The 23,560-nt window shown below is 53.7% G+C and overlaps 1 protein-coding gene across 1 annotated transcript; it reads right to left on the bottom strand.

The window, feature by feature from the left end:
• Positions 1 to 294: 294 nt before the first annotated feature.
• Positions 295 to 23,282, bottom strand: STARD10 (StAR related lipid transfer domain containing 10). The gene is made up of 5 exons (XM_089663454.1): positions 23,113 to 23,282; positions 19,195 to 19,298; positions 9,714 to 9,831; positions 4,745 to 4,797; positions 295 to 1,088 (listed from the first exon to the last, which is right to left on the bottom strand). Exons 1-5 carry the CDS (start codon positions 23,252 to 23,254, stop codon positions 861 to 863), a joined length of 645 nt encoding a protein of 214 aa, XP_089519580.1. The 5' UTR covers positions 23,255 to 23,282; the 3' UTR covers positions 295 to 860.
• Between the last annotated feature and the right edge of the window lie 278 nt (positions 23,283 to 23,560).

Raw genomic sequence — 23,560 nt, 5'->3', positions numbered from 1 at the left:
ATCTTGCTTGTTTGTAGGGGACCAAATACTTATTTTCCACCATAATTTGCAAATAAAATCTTTCCAGATCAGCCAATGTGATTGTCTGGATTTGTTTTCTCATTTTGTCTCTCATAGTTGAGGTCTCCCTATGATGCCAATTACAGGCCTCTCTCATCTTTGTAAGTGGGAGAACTTGCACAATTGGTGGTGACTAAATACTTTTTTGCCCCACTGTATTAATAATGTTAATGAAAGTAGAGAAAAAAGGAAGAACAAAAACATAAAAAGAAAAAAAAAATACAACACACCGAAACAAGTTGAAAAACGTTTTAATATTTCTATGGCGAACAGATCTGAGAACGTCACCTTGCTCTGTGTCTTCCGATATCTCTCAGGCGTCCGGTCCGTCACCGAGTCACTCTCTCCGATCCCAGCTCACACTCCTTCGTTAAAACAAACAGCGCCACAAAGTCCCCACTAAAAATATTCGTTTTTCGAGGTGCCGAGGTTTCAAAAACTCAGACAGCAAAATAGAATTAAATTACAATCTCATGGAATGTTGTTTGCCATGGGCGATGCCTAGGGTTGATGCTTAGTCTCTAGTGAAGGCCCTAGTCACCAAATCTGTAGGCAACAGTTCTCGGTCGTTGAACAGTTCACTGAAAAGGAGCAAAACAAATGCCAGAACCCTTTAGATTTGTATTAAAAGAAAAAAAAAAATCACCTTCTTCCCAAATAAAATTTTCTACACTCCCAACCCCCCCCCCCCCCCCCTACTTCTCAGTGTCCTTCTCCACCAACCCTACATCGTAGGATGAAGACACTGTTTTTTTGGTCCTCAACATGCCACCAAGGGTCTGGCAAAGGTTCTGTGCCCCTCAGTTGACACTGTCTTCATCACTGGCATCTCCTCGGTCATCCTTGGTTTCTGTGACACCGCTCTCGTCGATGTTCTCCAGCGAATCGGCGTGCTGGACCAACACCTCGGACAGACTGATGGTGGGCAGGCAGCTCTGCTCTGGGTACAACCAGGGCTTGTGCTGGGGGTTGTGTTTCTTTTTCCAGTCTGGGTACTTCAAGCAGGCTTTGTACATCTTCTTCATGGCCTGTGGAGATGAAAAACATTGAAGATTTTTAGAGGACGCCCAAGCTCTCTGCATTCTCTTCTTTGTGGAATTCGTATGGTACCTTTAATGTTTATGGCTCCCTCATAGATGGGCAACAGAAAACTAACCCTTAAAGACCAACTCCAGGAAACCTAAAAACCCTGCCCCACCCCAAGGGTTAACTGCTTGTTCATGTCTATAGCAGGGGTCTCAAAACGTTCAAAACAAAGGGTCAGTTTACTGTCCTTCCAACTTTAGGGGAGGGTGGCAGAGGGAGTAGAAAATGCCTTGGCATCGGTGGGAATAAATGGGGTAATAGGCTTGGTGGTGAGTGGAAGTAAAAAAATTACTTAATTGGTGTTGGTGGGAGGAATAGTGCCCCATCATTGGTGTCAGTGGGAGGAATAGTGCCCCATCATTGGTGTCAGTGGGAGGAATAGTGCCCCATCATTGGTGTCAGTGGGAGGAATAGTGCGCCATCATTGGTGTCAGTGGGAGGAATAGTGCCCCATCATTGGTATCAGTGGGAGGAATAGTGCCCCATCATTGGTATCAGTGGGAAGAATAGTGCCCCATCATTGGTGTCAGTGGGGGGAATAGTACCCCATCATTGGTGTCAGTGGGAGGAATAGTGCCCCATCATTGGTATGAGTGGGAGGAATAGTGCCCCATCATTGGTATCAGTGGAAGGAATAGTGCCCCATCATTGGTATCAGTGGTAGGAATAGTGCCCCATCGTTGGTGTCAGTGGGAGGAATAGTGCCCCATCATTGGTATCAGTGGGAGGAATAGTGTCCCATCATTGGTATCAGTGGGGGGAATAGTGCCCCATCATTGGTGTCAGTGGGAGGAATAGTGCCCCATCATTGGTATCAGTGGGAGGAATAGTGTCCCATCATTGGTATCAGTGGGGGGAATAGTGCCCCATCATTGGTGTCAGTGGGAGGAATAGTGCCCCATCATTGGTGTCAGTGGGAGGAATAGTGCCCCATCATTGGTATCAGTGGAAGGAATAGTGCCCCATCATTGGTGTCAGTGGGAGGAATAGTGTCCCATCATTGGTATCAGTGGAAGGAATAGTGCCCCATCATTGGTGTCAGTGGGAGGAATAGTGCCCCATCATTGGTATCAGTGGAAGGAATAGTGCCCCATCATTGGTATCAGTGGTAGGAATAGTGCCCCATCGTTGGTGTCAGTGGGAGGAATAGTGCCCCATCATTGGTATCAGTGGGAGGAATAGTGTCCCATCATTGGTATCAGTGGGAGGAATAGTGCCCCATCATTGGTGTCAGTGGGAGGAATAGTGCCCCATCATTGGTATCTCTGGGAGGAATAGTGCCCCATCATTGGTGTCAGTGGGAGGAATAGTGCCCCATCATTGGTGTCAGTGGGAGGAATAGTGCCCCATCATTGGTGTCAGTGGGAGGAATAGTGCGCCATCATTGGTGTCAGTGGGAGGAATAGTGCACCATCATTGGTGTCAGTGGGAGGAATAGTGCCCCATCATTGGTATCAGTGGGAGGAATAGTGCCCCATCATTGGTATCAGTGGTAGGAATAGTGCCCCATCATTGGTGTCAGTGGGAGGAATAGTGCCCCATCATTGGTATCAGTGGGAGGAATAGTGCCCCATCATTGGTATCAGTGGGAGGAATAGTGCCCCATCATTGGTGTCAGTGGGAGGAATAGTGCCCCATCATTGGTGTCAGTGGAAGGAATAGTGCCCCATCATTGGTGTCAGTGGGAGGAATAGTGCCCCATCATTGGTATCAGTGGGAGGAATAGTGCCCCATCATTGGTGTCAGTGGGAAGAATAGTGCCCAATCATTGATGTCAGTGGGATAACTAGTGCCCCATCATTGGTGTCAGTGGGAGGAATAGTTCAACTCATTGGCGTCAATGAGAGGAATAGTGCCCCATCATTGATGTCAGAGGGAGGAATAGTGCCCCATTATTGGTATCAGTGGGAGGAATAGTGCCCCATCACTGGTGTCAGTAGAAGGAATAGTGTCCTATCATTGGTATCAATGGCAGGAATAGTACCCCATCATTGGCATTAGTGGGAGGAATAGTACCCCATCATTGGTGTCAGTGGGAGGAATAGTACCACAACATTGGTGTCAGTGGGAGGAATAGTGCCCCATCATTGGTGTCAGTGGGAGGAATAGTACCCCAATATTGATGTCAGTGGGAGGAATAGTGACCCATCATTGGTGTCAGTGGGAGGAATAGTGACCCATCATTGGTGTCAGTGAGAGGAATAGTGTCCCATCATTGGTATCAGTGGGAGGAATAGTGCCTCATCATCATTGGTGTCAGTGGGAGGAATAGTGCCTCATCATTGATGTCAGTGGGAGGAATAGTGCCTCATCATTGGTGTTAGTGGGAAGAACAGTACCTCATACCAGTGGAAGGAATAGTGCCCCAAGGGCAGGATAAAGGCAAGCAAAGGGCCACATCTGGTGGAGTTTTGTAGACCCCTGGTCTAGAGGATGGAAAACCAATTTTACTTACCTGATCCTCCACTTTTTCTGCTGACGACGCTCCCCCTTAGTCCAGTGGTGGACTTTTCCTTAGTTTACTCACGTCTATTGCAGGGCTATGTTCTCTTCATCAGTCTTGATGACATCAGAGGACCTTAGGCCGCCGGAGCATAGGGAAAAGGAGGCTGCAGGGACCAGTCTAGCACCGCAGAGCAGTCAGCAGGAGCAGAGGGTCAGGTAAGTAAAAGTGCATTACCAAGTCCCCTAGACAGAAACAAGCAACCAAACCTTGCAGTACAGGCAAAGCCTCGCTGCAGGACTTGATTTTTAGGGTTCCTGGAGATAAGCTTTAACCCCTTCCCTCCCAGCCCCAGTGTGCCTTTTACTAGGTCTTTATGCTGGGGGGGGGGGGGGGCAGGAAGGGCTGCCTGATCACATGACCACTGTGATTGTCACATGATTGACAGCCAGTCCTACTGGCTCCCCACCATTGCTAGAGACTGGAAGATGTCTACAACAGCTCACTGTGCTGGGAGTGTGCACTCTCGACACGAGACCTCAGCCGTCCATATGTGAGGCATGTGGGCATTAAAGCCCACCCTCTTCACTGCCACACATATTACCTGGGCAGCAAGAAGTTAATGACCATCTTATGACCAAAGCACATTTAGAAGCCTGCAGGGCACTCCTCTTGCCTTGTTTCCCCCTAGCCCCCAGGAGATACTGACCTTCTCCTATGGAGCTGGAGGCTACAATTGCAGCGACGTCATCACCCTTCTGCTGGCACAGTGCTGAGTCTCTCGGCCTCGGTGACAGATGGGACTTGTAGTTCTGCTGTTTTTTTTTTTACATACCTTTTGCAGATGTTACATGACATGCAGGGACTCTTTCAGATCTTCTCCTCCAGAGGTGAATGGCGCCCAATGATGCAGAAAGGTGCACTGCCTGCGTCATTACAGTGCAGGGTGACATAGCGACACCCCTTTAGTGGGCGGATTCATGAAGCCCTGCACTCACTGGATGTCCTTAGTCTACAGACTGGGTGTCATTCAGCCTGGAAGACCGAGGACATCTGGAGGCAGAAGAGAAATACTGGATAGTGCAGAGTAGTGAAGGGGGACCTTTTTGTTTAATTTTCCAAAAATAAGAATTCAACAAAATTTAATTGACTTACCTTTGGAGCCAAAAACTGTGACGATTTATTCACTACCCATTTGGGCAAGGAACCTGCAGACAGAAGAAAAACAGATCTTCAATTATTGGTTTTCAGATATCATGTGTATTACTGGCTCCCCCAGAACTTTTCTACAGACTCAGCTTGCCAGAGGAGAACCCACTACTGATCTGTGATTTCTGAGGAACATACAGTTCAGTGTTCCAAAAGACATTGTCCCGTGTACATCGGGAGCTGTGCAACTGGTGCTATTCTGACCACAAGCATCTGCTATTTCATCATGGACAGCAAGTTAGAAACAAAGAGCAAACATGAAAAATTCTGTGTAAAACCTGTACTCCCAAGTTTCGTCACCATTAATGACATCAGGCTGGTGGTGGTGGTGTCATGGTGTGGTGGAACCATCCTACCTTGTATCAACTGTTCAGGCTGGTGGTGTCATGGTGTGGTGGAACCATCCTACCTTGTATCAACTGTTCAGGCTGGTGGTGTCATGGTGTGGTGGAACCATCCTACCTTGTATCAACTGTTCAGGCTGGTGGTGTCATGGTGTGGTGGAACCATCCTGCCTTGTATCCACGGTTCAGGCTGGTGGTGGTGGTGGTGTCATGGTGTAGTGGATCCATCCTGCCTTGTATCCACGGTTCAGGCTGGTGGTGGTGGTGGTGTCATGGTGTAGTGGATCCATCCTGCCTTGTATCCACGGTTCAGGCTGGTGGTGGTGGTGGTGTCATGGTGTAGTGGATCCATCCTGCCTTGTATCAACGGTTAATGACATCCTCGACATGAAGGATGGGTCATCCATGGCACGCTGGTAGAATTATTGGCAGACTTTGACGCGGTGCACCTTCTGCTCCTGGGTCAAACTCAGCAGCGACACGGTGCATGTTCAAATCACACGTGAAGATTGCTTGGATTGTTCCGTAATACACACAGACAATGGCAGCGATGTTGTGGATTTCTCTCCGACGATCATCATGCACTAGTCGCCCAATGGTTTCCACATTTTCAGGGGGTTGAGCTGGTTGAAGGTCTTCCTGATCTCTCATCGTCTTCCAGTGATGTTCTTCCACAGTGAGAGCACGCGTGCCACTCAAAACACCTCGAACGACTCATTCCAGCATCGACGTAAACTTGCCAAATCATGCCAAATGTCTATGTGGCGGATTTGCCCAGTCCACGCAGAATTTCACGTTTGCTCTTTGTTCTAACTTGCTGTCCATGATAAAATAGCAGACGTGGTAACACACGTGGGCAGAATAGCACCAGTTGCAAAGCTCCTGATGTACACAGGACAGTGTCTTTTGGCACACTGACTTATGAACGTTGGTGCTCCCTGTGACTGTGCATGCAGCCTTGTGCTGCCATCTGTTGGCGTGTTACAAATTCTTGAAACTTTTCACTGTATTCTGTACACTCACCGGCCACTTTATTAGGTCCACCTGATCAATGGCTTGGTAACACAAATTGCTAATCAGCAAATCACACGGCAGCAACTTAATGCATTTAGGCATGTAGACGTGGTGAAGACGACTTGCTGAGGTCCAAACTGAGCATCAGAATGGAGAAGAAAATGTATTTAAGTGAATTTTTTTAATGTGGTTTAGTTTTTGATGCCAGACAGGCTGTACTGAGTATTTTAAAAACTGCTGGGATTTTCACACACAACCATCTCTAGGGTTTACAGAGAGTGGTCCGAAAATGAGAAAATATCCAGTGTGGACGAAAATGTCGGAGGTCAGAGGAGAATGGGCAGACTGGTTGCTGCGACATTCAGAAGGTAGAGTCAGAATTTGGCGTAAAGAACATGAAAGCTTGGATTCATCCTGCCTTGTATCAACCGTTCAGGCTGGTGGTGGTGGTGTCATGGTGTGGTGGATCCATCCTGCCTTGTATCAACGGTTCAGGCTGGTGGTGGTGATGTCATGGTGTGGTGGATCCATCCTGCCTTGTATCAACGGTTCAGGCTGGTGGTGGTGGTGGTGTCATGGTGTGGTGGATCCATCCTTTCATGTATCAACTGTTCAGGCTGGTGGTGGTGTCATGGTGTGGTGGAACCATCCTGCCTTGTATCAACTGTTCAGGCTGGTGGTGTCATGGTGTGGTGGAACCATCCTACCTTGTATCAACTGTTCAGGCTGGTGGTGTCATGGTGTGGTGGAACCATCCTGCCTTGTATCCACGGTTCAGGCTGGTGGTAGTGGTGGTGTCATGGTGTGGTGGATCCATCCTGCCTTGTTTCAATGGTTCAGGCTGGTGATGGTGGTGTCACGGTGTGGTGGATCCATCCTGCTTTGTATCAATGGTTCAGGCTGGTGGTGGTGTCATGGTATGGTGGATCCATCCTGCCTTTTATCCACGGTTCAGGCTGGTGGTGTCATGGTGTGATGGAACCATCCTGTCTTGTATCCACGGTTCAGGCTGGGGGTGGTGGTGTCATGGTGTGGTGGATCCATCCTTTCATGTATCAACTGTTCAGGCTGGTGGTCGTGTCATGGTGTGGTGGAACCATCCTGCCTTGTATCAACTGTTCAGGCTGGTGGTGTCATGGTGTGGTGGAACCATCCTACCTTGTATCAACTGTTCAGGCTGGTGGTGTCATGGTGTGGTGGAACCATCCTGCCTTGTATCCACGGTTCAGGCTGGTGGTGGTGGTGGTGTCATGGTGTGGTGGATACATCCTGCCTTGTATCCACACCATGACACCACCACAAGGCAAGATGGATCCACCACACCATGACACCACCAGCCTGAACCATGGTGGATCCATCTTGCTTTGTATCCACGGTTCAGGCTGGTGGTGATGGTGTCATGGTGTGGGGAGATTTTCTTGGCACTAGCAAAGTGGCCCTAGTAAAGTTGCCAGTGAGTGTATATATAGTTATATAAAACCAAAACACACACTTGATTGCGTTTTGGTGTTTCCAGTGAAGAGTCCAGGTAATACTATATCCTACATGGACATTGTAGGAGGTTGTTCTCTTCCAACCTTGTAGTAACAGTTTGGTGAAGACTCTTTTCTGTTCCACCATGACTGTCCCCTGTGTACAAAGCCAGCTCTGTAAAGACATGGTGTGACCCATTTGTTGTGAGTGTCCTGTACAGAGCCCCAACCTCAACCCTACTGAACACTTTTGGGATGAACTAGAATGCAGACGGTGAGCCAGGTCTTCTCATCCAACATTACTACCTGACCTCACGCATGGGCACAAATTCCCCCAGACATTCCAAAATGTTGTGGAAAGTCTTCCCAGAAGAGTGAAGGATGTTATATCTACAAAAGGGGCAACTCCATACAGGGCCGGTGCTTCCACTAGGCAAACTAGGCAGCCGCCTAGGGTGCACTGCCACCTAGGGGCACCTGGGTGCAGCACTCTCTCTGTTTGGGACGTCGCCATGGTATGAATGTTCCTTCAGCCGAGAAGAGGGGCGGCAAAGGGGGAGGAAGAAAGGACAGAGGAAGATGCCAGGTGTCTGGCGCCAGTGTAGCAGCTGAGCTGCCGCGCCTTCCAGTGTTCCTCTCAGACTCAGTCCCTTACTGCAAGCCGGTTGGTGGCTGCTGATCACTGTGGAGTTCCAGCCCTTCTCTTCCCATTCATCACTGTAGATGGAGCTGCACCTGCGGAGGAAGGTAATATCTGACTCTGATGTCTCGTGTCTGCGTGAGTGTGGTCGGGCGGGGCCATCCATCACATGTGCAATGTGTCAGTGAGTGATGACATCATCACCATCCCACAGCCTGCTCTTCCAGTGCCTGCTGATCTGTGTCAGTGTTGGTGGTGGTGTGTTGTGTCGGATCTGCCACTGTGTGCGATCGCCCAGTTCAGGTGTGTCTGGGCTGGGCTCTCTGCTGCCACAGCATTTTATCTCCCCCCATTGCCTGGGGAATTCCAGCCAGGGGATTAAAAGAAATGTAACAGTTTCATATTTCGTTGATTTAATATTTACATTTTTTTTTAAGGCTGGGTGCAAGTAGCATGTCTTGCCTAGGGCGCAAAATAGTCTAGACCTAGCCCTGGCTCCATATTAATGGCCATGGTTTTGGAGCGGGATGTCCAGCAATCTCATACAGGCGTGATGGTCAGGTGTCATGGTAAACATGTGCCCCATACACTCAATATTAACGTCTATAAGTGACAAAGGTGTCCCCAACATCTGGTTGATCATCTTATTATCAGGCACCAAAAACCAGAAAGTGGAAAAGTAAAGCAACCCCCACATCCCTGATACCCAACCTGGAGCAGAACATACTGTAGCCGGGGCCTGACACTCTATCCTTTCCTTACTTATGTCCAATATCTAATGTTTGGGTTTTTTATCTGTCTGTGTCTAATGCAGGCCATACACGGGTCCAATTCCAATATATTTTCTTTAGAAAATCGGAATGTTCGGAAATTCAACCAACCAAGCCTTCAATTTCACCCGTGTTGCTACAGAAAAGAATTTTCATGGCCAAGAATTTTCTTTTCTTTCCAGGTCACAGCTTATTTCTTTTTCATTTATATTTCTCGCACGATTCTCCCATCATTGATTCGAAATTCATTCAGTTTTCAAAAAATTTCCAACATGCCCGATCACTCAAATTCGATGGTTACTCAAAATCCGTCCGTTTCTGTGGCCCACTAATGGTGCGAAATTCCAACGAAAAGTCTTAGAAAAACATTTACAAAAGAAATGTTATGTTGTGAAGAATGTAACCAGAGGAGCTGGAACTCATAAAAATGGATGGGGAAACCTCTTTGAGTGGCAGATCACAAAAAGGTGGGCAGGACCACCCCAAGCCCCCAAGAGGACAGAAGAATAGTTGGGAACTATGACAGGGAGATTGCCCAGTTAAGCTAGGTGATGTATATGAGAAGCCATGGGTTGACTCAGCCTACAAGGCTCCACCTGGGAATACGATTTTTGGGTGAAGGACACCTTTAATCTGCTTGAGAGCTTTGACCAGCCAATAGTATTTGGCACTCACCTCTGGGGTCCACCTGGGCCAGATAGATAAGGGTACAGCTGTTGGGTCCTCCTCCTAGTATAAGATACCCGGTCTGTATGGACACAGCTCTTACAAGGTCCTTCTTCGGGGGGTATTTCTGTATTAATACCAAAAGTAGAAGAGAGAAGGTTTAGGACAACCTGGAGACATGGAACAACTATGGGACAAAGGCTGCTCGAGGCCTAACATGCTAACGATCTGCCTTTGTATCAAATGTTACCCTACATGCTACGGACCTATTAATACCAAATGTTCAGCTGTACAACGATCCAACGTATGTCCACCATTACTCATCTGACAGTCATGGGCCAACTATGGGACAAGTAAGGTTACATGAGGCCTACTTTGCTAACGATTGGCCATTGTATCAAGGAATACCCTACAGGATACGGAACGATCAATACCAAGGTTCAGTTTACAATGATCCAAAGTGTATCCATTACTCGATTACCAGTCGTCCCCCCCCCCCCCCCCCACGGTCCTACTTCTAAGTCCACGTTGAGTTAGGTTGTACTATCATCAAAGGGTATGGAAATACAAAAGGTTTGTTTTGGACGGGAATGGAAGAGTTAAAACCTCTGCTAGACTACATTTGATTCCTCTGTAATGATGGGGAGATTTGTTTTAACTTTCTGTCCCAGATACACAACAAGAACGTGGAGGAAATATTTTAACTACCTCATTACCGCGCCATGGCCGAAACACAGCTACAGGACGGTTCTCTTGTTTTGAGAGGGCATCCATAGACAACCTCCCAGAACACACCTCCTACGTTCCCCCTGGGGAGCGCATTGGGCGTGCTCTGTGACCACTGTGTAATTTGGACACAGCTGATCACAGATCGAGGGCCAATTAGTGCAGCCTCACCAGTGCCCATCAGTGCAGCCTCACCAGTGCCCATCAGTGCAGCCTCACCAGTGCCCACCAGTGCAGCCTCACCAGTCCCCACCAGAGCAGCCTTACCAGTGCAGCCTCACCAGTGCCCATCAGTGCAGCCTCACCAGTGGCAATCAGTGCAGCCTCACCAGTGCCCACCAGTGCAGCCTCACCAGTGCCCACCAGTGCAGCCTCACCAGTGCCCATCAGTGCAGCCTCACCAGTGGCAATCAGTGCAGCCTCACCAGTGCAGCTTCACCAGTGCCCACCAGTGCAGCCTCACCAGTGCCAACTAATGCAGCCTCACCAGTGCCCATCAGTGCAGCCTCACCAGTGCCCACTAGTGCAGCCTCACCAGTGCCAACCAGTGCAGCCTCACCAGTGCAGCCTCACCAGTGCAGCCTCACCAGTGCCAATCAGTGCAGCCTCACCAGTGCCCACCAGTGCAGCCTCACCAGTGCCTACCAGTACAGCCTCACCAGTGCCCACCAGTGCAGCCTCACAAGTGCCAACTAGTGCAGCCTCACCAGTGCCCATCAGTGCAGCCTCATCAGTGCCCACCAGTGCAGCCTCACCAGTACCTACCAGTACAGCCTCACCAGTGCCCACCAGTGCAGCCTCACAAGTGCCAACTAGTGCAGCCTCACCAGTGCAGCCTCACCAGTGCCCACCAGTGCAGCCTCACCAGTGGCAATCAGTGCAGCCTCACCAGTGCCCATCAGTGCAGCCTCACCAGTGCCCACCAGTGCAGCCTCACCAGTCCCCACTAGTGCAGCCTCACCAGTCCCCACTAGTGCAGCCTCACCAGTGCCTACCAGTGCAGACTCACCAGTGCAGCCTCACCAGTGCCAATCAGTGCAGCCTCACCAGTGCCCACTAGTGCAGCCTCACCAGTGCCCACCAGTGCAGCCTCACCAGTGCCAATCAGTGCAGCCTCACCAGTGCAGCCTCACCAGTGCCAATCAGTGCAGCCTCACCAGTGCAGCCTAACCAGTGCCTACCAGTGCAGCCTCACCAGTGCAGCCTCACCAGTGCCAATCAGTGCAGCCTCACCAGTGCCCACCAGTGCAGCCTCACCAGTGCCTACCAGTGCAGCCTCACCAGTGCAGCCTCACCGGTGCCAATCAGTGCAGCCTCACCAGTGCCCACCAGTGCAGCCTCACCAGTGCCCACCAGTGCAGCCTCACCGGTGCCAATCAGTGCAACCTCACCAGTGCCCACCAGTGCAGCCTCACCAGGGCCCACCAGTGCAGCCTCACCAGTGCAGCCTCACCAGTGTCCACCAGTGCAGCCTCACCAGTGGAGCCTCACCAGTGCAGCCTCACCAGTGTCCACCAGTGCAGCCTCACCAGTGCCCACCAGAAACTAAGAAACTTTTTTTTTTTTTTTTTTTTTGTTTAGCAAAAAATAAAACCCCAGTGATGATTAAAGCGGAGTTCCACTCACCTGTCAAAAAATAAAAGTCATAAGCTACAAAAACTGTAGCTGCTAACTTTTAAAAAACAGCCACTTACCTGTCCCTCGTCCCGCGGTGTGTCCCCCGCAGCCCGTGTCACCAGCGATCCTGGATTCCAGGAGGCCGGCATCTTCAGTGTGGGCACCCCGCAGTGACAGCTTGCGGCTTCACAGCCGGGTACCCACTGCACATGTGCGAGAAGCGCTGCGCTTCATGAATGGTCCTGTAGTCTTCTGGGACCTGTCACGTGTCCCTCCGAATTGGTTTTTAAGGAAATCTTACCCAAGCAGCTCAATGAGTGAAACTGAGAGTTCCCGGGAATTTTGCCAAAATCGCTCCGCTTATCCCTTCTGAAGAGGTTTTACCAACTAAAATCCACAAAAGGGGCGGAGTAGGTCACTTACAATGAAAAGCCGGGTCTACTTAAATATCATCTTCTGTACAACTGCCCTAACGAATTTTCCCCACTCGATCGATGCTGCGGGCCATAGCCTGCAATGCTGATCCGTGTATTCGGACGGTGGGGGAAGTCTCCCAGCTGTCAGAATGCAATGGCTCAGCGGGGAGGGATTCCCCCATCCACCTCGAATGTGTGGATGAGGGAATCGGGTTGAACGAAAAAAAAACTGATCCATCTATGGGCTGCCTTACACTGGTGGCGGAGGGGGTAGTAAAGGCAGACAGTTGATCCACGTTTTTATTGCCCACCTCCCCTCCCCCTCTAGTACAAGGGGCCCCTGTTAATGGAGCCACTCTGAGGCTGAATGGACATTTCTGGTCTAGTTGGCGTAGAATCGTTCGTTTACGGCTCAGGCGGTATGGTGACACGTGATGCCGACATTTGGCGTGACGCTCTGCGTGTGACACATCGGGCCCATTGTGTCATCAATAATTAGGAATTTTCCAGCACGTGAAGTGGGAGCGGGGGTTGGGAAGAGGCGCCGTTGGTTGATGTTGGAATGGTGTCAGGATTCCTCCAGAGGCTGAGCCCAATATAGAAACACCAATCTTCCCAACCGCAGGATCTCAGGATCTGAATGTGTCCTCCACCAGACGTTCAACCCCTTCTTCACCGCATTAAAGGGTCACTCCACCCAAACCCCTCATAATGGGCACAGCGGGCGTACAGAGCCAGAAACTCAGCACAGGGATGGCGGGAACCCCTCATAATGGGCACAGCGGGCGTACAGACCCGGGAACTCGGCACAGGGATGGCGGGAACCCCTCATAATGGGCACAGCGGGCGTATAGACCCGGGAAATCAGCACAGGGATGGCGGGAACCCCTCATAATGGGCACAGCGGGTGTACAGACCCGGGAACTTAGCACAGGGATGGTGGGAACCCCTCATATTGGGCACAGCGGGCGTACAGACCCGGGAACTCAGCACAGGGATGGTGGGAACCCCTCATAAAGGGCACAGCGGGTGTACAGACACCCCGGATTGGGCGTTTCCCTGCTCTCGGCCTGGAATGATGATATATATGACGCTTCATTTCCCGCTATCTGTTCACTGTAATCATCATTATTCCTGCCAGGATTCTTCTTCCAGATCCCATCCCCCGGCGGAGCAGTACCGAGCTTCCCACCAGTCTGGCGCAGATTCCTCGCATCGTTCTCCTTCGTGCGTTCGTCTCCGGCTGGCGTGGTGACCTAGTTTTATTCAGGGAATTCGGGCCGCCTGCGTGCAGATCAGATCGGACGCAAAAGCGCGTCAGATGGGCTATAAAAAGCCGCCTCAGCGCAGCTGCCCATCCATCTTTGTTGACACAATGTTATCAGTGACAGATTGTTCCGTGACTGATCACCGCGGGGGGGGAGGGGGGGGGCGAGACGCCTGGGATGCGTCAGGTGACACGCCATCTCCCAATGACGCAGGAGGACAAAGAGAACCTGTCAGAGAGAAAACGTTGAACCCGTCACTGCCTGCTGCTCAGCAAATTATTCATTATACAGCTGAAATGCTCGGCGGTCGGAACACGTCTTCGGCGGTCGTAACGAGCGGGACACGTCTTCGGCGGTCGTAACGGGCGGGACACGTCTTCGGCGGTCATAACGGGCGGGACACGTCTTCGGCGGTCATAACGGGCGGGACACGTCTTCGGCGGTCATAACGGGCGGGACACGTCTTCGGCGGTCATAACGGGCGGGACACGTCTTCGGCGGTCATAACGGGCGGGACACGTCTTCGGCGGTCGCAACGGGCGGGACACGTCTTCGGCGGTCATAACGAGCGGGACGCGTCTTCGGCGGTCATAACGAGCGGGACGCGTCTTCGGCGGTCATAACGGGCGGGACGCGTCTTCGGCGGTCATAACGGGCGGGACGCGTCTTCGGCGGTCATAACGGGCGGGACGCGTCTTCGGCGGTCATAACGGGCGGGACGCGTCTTCGGCGGTCATAACGGGCGAGACTCGTCTTCGGCGGTCATAATGGGCGGGACGCGTCTTCGGCGGTCATAACGGGCGGGACGCGTCTTCGGCGGTCATAACGGGCGGGACGCGTCTTCGGCGGTCATAACGGGCGGGACGCGTCTTCGGCGGTCATAATGGGCGAGACTCGTCTTCGACGGTCATAACGGGCGGGACGCGTCTTCGGCGGTCATAACGGGCGGGACGCGTCTTCGGCGGTCATAACGGGCGGGACGCGTCTTCGGCGGTCATAACGGGCGGGGCGCGTCTTCGGCGGTCATAACGGGCGGGACGCGTCTTCGGCGGTCATAACGGGCGGGACTCGTCTTCGGCGGTCATAACGGGCGAGACTCGTCTTCGGCGGTCACAACGGGCGGGACTCGTCTTCGGCGGTCACAACGGGTGGGACACGTCTTCGGGCGGGGCTCGTCTTCGGCGGTCACAACGGGCGGGACACGTCTTCGGCGGTCACAAGGGGCGGGACACGTCTTCGGCGATCATAACAAGCGGGACTCGTCTTCGGCGGTCACAACGGGCGGGACTCGTCTTCGGCGGTCACAACGGGCGGGACTCGTCTTCGGCGGTCACAACGGGCGGGACACGTCTTCGGCGATCATACCAAGCGGGACACGTCTTCGGCGGTCACAACGGGCGGGACTCGTCTTCGGCGGTCACAACGGGCGGGACTCGTCTTCGGCGGTCACAATGGGCGGGACACGTCTTCGGCGATCATAACAAGCGGGACTCGTCTTCGGCGGTCACAACGGGCGGGACTCGTCTTCGGCGGTCACAACGGGCGGGACTCGTCTTCGGCGGTCACAACGGGCGGGACACGTCTTCGGCGGTCACAACGGGCGGGACTCGTCTTCGGCGGTCACAACGGGCGGGACTCGTCTTCGGCGGTCACAACGGGCGGGACGCGTCTTCGGCGGTCACAACGGGCGGGACGCGTCTTCGGCGGTCACAACGGGCGGGACGCGTCTTCGGCGGTCACAACGGGCGGGACGCGTCTTCGGCGGTCATAACGGGCGGGACGCGTCTTCGGCGGTCATAACGGGCGGGACGCGTCTTCGGCGGTCATAACGGGCGGGACTCGTCTTCGGCGGTCATAACGGGCGGGACTCGTCTTCGGCGGTCACAACGGGCGGGACACGTCTTCGGCGATCATAACAAGCGGGACTCGTCTTCGGCGGTCACAACGGGCGGGACTCGTCTTCGGCGGTCACAACGGGCGGGACTCGTCTTCGGCGGTCACAACGGGCGGGACACGTCTTCGGCGATCATACCAAGCGGGACACGTCTTCGGCGGTCACAACGGGCGGGACTCGTCTTCGGCGGTCACAACGGGCGGGACTCGTCTTCGGCGGTCACAATGGGCGGGACACGTCTTCGGCGATCATAACAAGCGGGACTCGTCTTCGGCGGTCACAACGGGCGGGACTCGTCTTCGGCGGTCACAACGGGCGGGACTCGTCTTCGGCGGTCACAACGGGCGGGACACGTCTTCGGCGGTCACAACGGGCGGGACTCGTCTTCGGCGGTCACAACGGGCGGGACTCGTCTTCGGCGGTCACAACGGGCGGGACGCGTCTTCGGCGGTCACAACGGGCGGGACGCGTCTTCGGCGGTCACAACGGGCGGGACGCGTCTTCGGCGGTCACAACGGGCGGGACGCGTCTTCGGCGGTCATAACGGGCGGGACGCGTCTTCGGCGGTCATAACGGGCGGGACGCGTCTTCGGCGGTCATAACGGGCGGGACTCGTCTTCGGCGGTCATAACGGGCGAGACTCGTCTTCGGCGGTCACAACGGGCGGGACTCGTCTTCGGCGGTCACAACGGGCGGGACTCGTCTTCGGCGGTCACAACGGGCGGGACTCGTCTTCGGCGGTCACAACGGGTGGGACACGTCTTCGGGCGGGACTCGTCTTCGGCGGTCACAACGGGCGGGACACATCTTCGGCGGTCACAAGGGGCGGGACACGTCTTCGGCGATCATAACAAGCGGGACTCGTCTTCGGCGGTCACAACGGGCGGGACTCGTCTTCGGCGGTCACAACGGGCGGGACACGTCTTCGGCGGTCACAACGGGCGGGACTCGTCTTCGGCGGTCACAAGGGGCGGGACTCGTCTTCGGCGGTCACAACGGGCGGGACACGTCTTCGGCGATCATAACAAGCGGGACACGTCTTCGGCGGTCACAACGGGCGGGACTCGTCTTCGGCGGTCACAACGGGCGGGACTCGTCTTCGGCGGTCACAATGGGCGGGACACGTCTTCGGCGATCATAACAAGCGGGACTCATCTTCGGCGGTCATAACGGGCGGGACGCGTCTTCGGCGGTCATAACGGGCGGGACGCGTCTTCGGCGGTCACAACGGGCGGGACTCGTCTTCGGCGGTCACAACGGGCGGGACACGTCTTCGGCGGTCACAACGGGCGGGACGCGTCTTCGGCGGTCACAACGGGCGGGACGCGTCTTCGGCGGTCACAACGGGCGGGACGCGTCTTCGGCGGTCATAACGGGCGGGACGCGTCTTCGGCGGTCATAACGGGCGGGACGCGTCTTCGGCGGTCATAACGGGCGGGACTCGTCTTCGGCGGTCATAACGGGCGACACTCGTCTTCGGCGGTCACAACGGGCGGGACTCGTCTTCGGCGGTCACAACGGGCGGGACTCGTCTTCGGCGGTCACAACGGGCGGGACTCGTCTTCGGCGGTCACAACGGGTGGGACAACGTCTTCGGGCGGGACTCGTCTTCGGCGGTCACAACGGGCGGGACACATCTTCGGCGGTCACAATGGGCGGGACACGTCTTCGGCGATCATAACAAGCGGGACTCGTCTTCGGCGGTCACAACGGGCGGGACTCGTCTTCGGCGGTCACAACGGCGGGACACGTCTTCGGCGGTCACAACGGGCGGGACTCGTCTTCGGCGGTCACAATGGGCGGGACTCGTCTTCGGCGGTCACAACGGGCGGGACACGTCTTCGGCGATCATAACAAGTGGGACACGTCTTCGGCGGTCACAACGGGCGGGACTCGTCTTCGGCGGTCACAACGGGCGGGACTCGTCTTCGGCGGTCACAAGGGGCGGGACACGTCTTCGGCGATCATAACAAGCGGGACTCGTCTTCGGCGGTCATAACGGGCGGGACGCGTCTTCGGCGGTCATAACGGGCGGGACGCGTCTTCCGCGGTCATAACGGGCGGGACGCGTTTTCGGCGGTCATAACGGGCGGGACGCGTCTTCGGCGGTCATAACGGGCGGGACGCGTCTTCGGCGGTCATAACGGGCGGGACTCGTCTTCGGCGGTTATAACGGGCGAGACTCGTCTTCGGCGGTCACAACGGGCGGGACTCGTCTTCGGCGGTCACAACGGGCGGGACTCGTCTTCGGCGGTCACAACGGGTGGGACACGTCTTCGGGCGGGACTCGTCTTCGGCGGTCACAACGGGCGGGACACGTCTTCGGCGGTCACAATGGGCGGGACACGTCTTCGGCGATCATAACAAGCGGGACTCATCTTCGGCGGTCACAACGGGCGGGACTCGTCTTCGGCGGTCATAATGGGCGGGACACGTCTTCGGCGGTCACAACGGGCGGGACACGTCTTCGGCGGTCACAACGGGCGGGACACGTCTTCGGCGGTCACAACGGGCGGGACACGTCTTCGGCGGTCACAACGGGCGGGACACGTCTTTGGCAGTCACAACGAGCGGGACACGTCTTCGGCAGGCACAACGGGCGGGACTCGTCTGTAACAGCGTATACCCAGAGATGGACGCGGTTCAACACTTTTGGTTTCAACCTCCATCTTGGCAAAGGGGTTAACTGTCCTGACAAATATATTTCTCCCTTATTCTTCCCCCCCCCCCCTGTGAGAGGCACAGTGACATATGGCAGTATATATGTGTGTTAGAAGTGTCACAGGCCAGATCCCAGCAGGGAGCCACGAGGTGCCTCACTGTTCCAAGAAGCTGTGCCATTTCACACCTCAGAAGAGATAAGACAAGCTTTCTCAGGAGTTGAGGGAGATTCCAACCTAATAAAACCTAACTCCCAGTAGGTGACAGAATCAGATAACCTCTGTTAAAACCATTTTTCCCCTTTGTCTCATATCTTGGAATATGAGAGACTTACATAAAAACCGGACATATCATCAGATGGGCTAAGAGGAGCCGAACATTTTGGTGGGTCACTCGCCTTGTCTCGGACACACAGGAAAGCAGAAAAATAGATCTCGCGAACCGTTCAGTGTACACTTTCATAATTCATGTCTAATCAATCCTCAGACTTGTCTGCATAATAATCTACCCGCGGGTGGAATGTCACTTGTGCAGATGAAAAGTTATAGGCCAAATATGAGTTATGGGAGATTTTTGCTCTAGTTGAGGCATCCACCCATCTCTCCACACCCTAAGCGGAGATTGGTCCTTGACTGCAAAGCCACCCCCTGCTGGGGACCACAAAACAGGCTGTCAGGCCTAAGAGTAGGAAGTTGAAGATGTCTCCCATTTTAACATCAGTACCACCTGGGGAGACCTGTGCCCTTTCGCTCTGAAACTTGGATCTGCTAACCCAGGACTTTGGCAAGTAACTTAACCCTTTCACCTCTCTCTGATATCTCTTTGCTGTGCTGTTGGTCTCTGTATGTTTAAAAATGTTATCTGGTTATCGGGGGAGGGGGGAGGGGATGTATTCGGTGCGTACTTACCGCATGTTTTACAGAATAATTCATGATGATGTAATCTTTCCCCATTGGCAGCCAGGAGCGCAGAGTGATGACATCACGGTTCTTCAGCGGCTTCGGACATTTCCCTGCAGAAAAGAGACGGGGGGGGGGGGTCATATCGGTGTGCAAATAAACTCATGATATGAAATCACAATGCTGGTCCAAGGACCTCCGGCCCCTCCCCTTCAGTCTAGCACAGTTGTACTGGCCCCTCCCCTTTATTCTTGAACAGTTTTACTGGCCCCTCCCCTTTATTCTTGAACAGGTGTACTGACCCCTCCCTTTTATTCTTGAACAGGTGTGCCAGGTCCTTCCCTTCATTCTTGCACAGGTGTACCGGCTCCTCCCCTTCAGTCTTGCACAGGTGTACTGGCTCCTCCTCTTCAGTCTTGCACAGTTGTATTGGCCCCTCCCCTTCAGTCTTGTACAGGTTTACCGGCTTCTCCCCTTCATTCTTGCAGTTGTTCTGGCTCCTCCCCTTCAGTCTTGTACAGTTGTATTGGTCCCTCCCCTTCAGTCTTGCACAGGTTTACCAGCTTCTCCCCTTCAATCTTGCACAGGTGTACTGGCTCCTCCCCTTTATTCTTGCACAGGTGTACCAGCTCCTCCCCTATAGTCTTGCACAGGTGTACCTGCTCCTCCCCTTCAGTCTTGCACAGGTGTACCGGCTCCTCCCCTTCGGTCTTGCACAGGTGTACCGGCTCCTCCCCTTCAGTCTTGCACAAGTGTACCGGCTCCTCCCCTTCAGTCTTGCACAGGTGTACCAGCTCCTCCCCTTCAGTCTTGCACAGGTGTACCAGCTCCTCCCCTTCAGTCTTGCACAGGTGTAGCGGCGCCTCCCCTTCAGTCTTGCACAGGTGTACCTGCTCCTCCCCTTCAGTCTTGCACAGGTGTACCAGCTCCTCCCCTTCAGTCTTGCACAGGTGTACCTGCTCCTCCCCTTCAGTCTTGCACAGGTGTACCTGCTCCTCCCCTTCAGTCTTGCACAGGTGTACCGGCTCCTCCCCTTCAGTCTTGCACAGGTGTACCGGCTCCTCCCCTTCAGTCTTGCACAAGTGTACCGGCTCCTCCCCTTCAGTCTTGCACAGGTGTACCAGCTCCTCCCCTTCAGTCTTGCACAGGTGTACCAGCTCCTCCCCTTCAGTCTTGCACAGGTGTACCTGCTCCTCCCCTTCAGTCTTGCGCAGGTGTACCGGCTCCTCCCCTTCAGTCTTGCACAGGTGTACCGGCTCCTCCCCTTCAGTCTTGCACAGGTGTAGCGGCTCCTCCCCTTCAGTCTTGCACAGGTGTAGCGGCTCCTCTGCTGGACTGAAACGGCTTCCTCTGATTTCACTGTACAATGGGAGCTTCTCACATTAGAAGCTGCAGCAAGTCAGACAGAACTCCGCCTCCTTTCCCGGTTGGAGCATCATCAAGCACTTTCCTCCCCAACCTGACTGTCCCTGGCCCCACCCTTTTTATTCATTGGATTTCAGTTCTTTCAATCATGGAGGCTTACCATCCCCCATGTGGGCGTTATCATGCAAATTCAGCCCTGCCTAGGAACACCCACGCCGACATCCACTTATCACGGTATGTACATATTTGCATAACTCCTCCCACTGCTTGCATCAGGGCTGAGAACTCTTGAGAGGAGCATTAAAGGCAGAGTGCTGTGATATTTTCAGGAAACTACGGACATCACCCTGGCGTCCCCTCCCACTAGCCATGATCTGTCCGCAATTCATAGAGAAGCAGGGAGTCCCAGTGATGACATCAGTATATAATGAAAATGGAAAGGTTCCATTTTAAAATTGAGGGGGGAGGGGGCCAGGCAAGGGAAAACCTAAGAAAATCGAACTTCAGATTATAAATATATAATTTATTTATTTTATTTTTTTGGGGGGGGGGGTGATTGCCCGGCAGCAGGAAGGCTTCACTGACAACAACCTCCTCGATCCCCTACAGTCCGGCTTCCGTCCCCTACACTCCACCGAAACTGCCCTACTCAAACTCTCCAACGACCTGCTAACCGCCAAAGCTAATGGCCACTATTCAGTCCTCCTACTCCTCGACCTCTCCGCGGCCTTCCACACAGTCGACCACCCCCTCCTCCTCAATAAATTACACTCCCTCGGCCTCAGAGACTCCGCTCTCTCCTGGCTCTCATCCTACCTATCCCAACACTCCTTCAGCGTTACCTATAACACCACCACCTCACCCTCTCTGTTGGGGTCCCCCAAGGCTCTGTCCTCGGGGCCCCTTCTCTTCTCCATCTACACCTCCTCCCTCGGCAAATTGATACACTCCCACAGCTTTAAATATCACCTCTACGCCGATGACACGCAAATTTACCTCTCCACCCCCCACCTCACCCCTTCAGTCTCCGCCCGCATCACCCACCTACTGAACGACATATCAGACTGGATGTCACTCCACTTCCTCAAATTGAACCTTTCCAAAACTGAGCTCCTAATTTTCCCCCCAGCCTGTGCCCCCCCCCATCCTCTCCATCACGACCAACAACGCCACCATCAGTCCCACCCCGCAAGCCAAAGTCCTAGGTGTCACTCTAGACTCAAACCTGTCCTTCCAACCCCATTTCCAATCGCTGGCAAACTCATGCAGGCTCCACCTCCGCAACATCTCCAAAATACGTTCGTTCCTCACCCCAGACACTACTAAACTACTCGTACACTCCCTCATTACATCACGGCTGGACTACTGCAACTCCCTCCTCACCGGCCTACCCCAATGCAGGCTATCCCCGCTCCAGTCTATCCTGAACTCAGCGGCCAGACTCATCCTCCTCACCAACCGCTCCACATCCTCCACCCCCCTCTGCCAATCCCTCCACTGGCTTCCACCCCCCTCTGTCATTCCCTCCACTGGCTTCCACCCCCCTCTGTCATTCCCTCCACTGGCTTCCACCCCCCTCTGTCATTCCCTCCACTGGCCTCCACCCCCCTCCGTCATTCCCTCCACTGGCCTCCACCCCCCTCTGTCATTCCCTCCACTGGCCTCCACCCCCCTCTCTCATTCCCTCCACTGGCTCCACCCCCCTCTGTCATTCCCTCCACTAGCTTCCACCCCCCTCTGTCATTCCCTCCACTGGCTTCCACCCCCTCTGTCATTCCCTCCACTGGCCTCCACCCCCCTCTCTCATTCCCTCCACTGGCTCCACCCCCCTCTGTCATTCCCTCCACTAGCTTCCACCCCCCTCTGTCATTCCCTCCACTGGCTTCCACCCCCCTCTGTCATTCCCTCCACTGGCTTCCACCCCCCTCTGTCATTCCCTCCACTGGCTTCCACCCCCCTCTGTCATTCCCTCCACTGGCTCCACCCCCCTCTGTCATTCCCTCCACTGGCTCCCCATTGCCCAACGCATTAAATTCAAACTACTAACACTGACATACAAAGCCATTCACAACGCTGCCCCAAACTACCTCACTGACCTGATACCCAAATACCACCCAATCCGTACTCTCCGCTCCTCACAAGACCTCCTACATTCTAGCTCCCTGGTCTCCTCCTCCCACGCCCAACTGCAGGACTTCTCCAGGACTTCCCCCATCCTCTGGAACTCCCTACCCCAATCCAACAGACTGTCACCTACCCTCCTCACCTTTAGGCGCACCCTGAAAACCCATCTCTTCAGGGAAGCCTACCCCGCCCTCACCTAACAGCTGATCTCCTCTACTCCTCCTACCACTCCATCCCCCACAGCCACTTCCTCCTGCACCACCATCCCCTCCCTCCTAGATTGTAAGCTCCAAGGATCAGGGCCCTCGACCCCCTCGTGTATTGTATTGTTTCTGTCTTGTCTCATGTTCTGTCCCCACTATAATGTACAGCGCTGAGCAAACCTTCTGCCGCCATATAAATCCTGTATAATAATAATATCATCGGCACAAAGCTTACATGCGTAGTATCCAATGTCGGCGTTGACGGTCAGCTTCCCGATGTCGAAGGTCTCGATGACGTTGGTGTCCCACTTCTTGCGATATTCCACGTCATGAAGGACGTCATAGAGGACCTCCGCCGACACGTCTTTACATTCCATCCGACACTGCAGAGATCAGAGAAGGGAGGCGGGTGGTGAGTCTACCGGCACCGGCTGGACACACAGCTCAACAGAAAGGGTTCGAATGAATGGCTAGCCAAAACCTTTGACAGGGGGCCTGACCCCTCTACTCCACCCAAAAAAAAACCAAATCTACAAATCTTATCACACGATAAGACATTTCAGAATTTAAATTCTTAAAAAAATAAATAAAACAGAATTAAAAAGAAATGGAAATGGAAAACACAGCTGCTACAGCAATCAGCTTCAATCCAGAGATTTCCCTCGCAGTACATTTTTATACCA

Source organism: Staurois parvus, unplaced genomic scaffold, assembly GCF_062004578.1.
Source record: "Staurois parvus isolate SC_StPar_1 unplaced genomic scaffold, SC_StPar_1.0 ptg001690l, whole genome shotgun sequence".
Taxonomy (NCBI): domain Eukaryota; kingdom Metazoa; phylum Chordata; class Amphibia; order Anura; family Ranidae; genus Staurois; species Staurois parvus.
This window is presented reverse-complemented; position numbering and strand designations above follow the sequence as displayed.

Excerpts from the sequence above, each read along its gene's own strand:
- STARD10 (XM_089663454.1), bottom strand. The coding sequence starts at position 23,254 with ATGGAATGTAAAGACGTGTCGGCGGAGGTCCTCTATGACGTCCTTCAT. Across the intron at positions 19,299-23,112 it reads CGACATTGGATACTACGCAT|GGAAATGTCCGAAGCCGCTG; the intron begins GTAAGCTTTGTG and ends TCTTTTCTGCAG. Across the intron at positions 9,832-19,194 it reads ATTATTCTGTAAAACATGCG|AAATACCCCCCGAAGAAGGA; the intron begins GTAAGTACGCAC and ends GTATTAATACAG.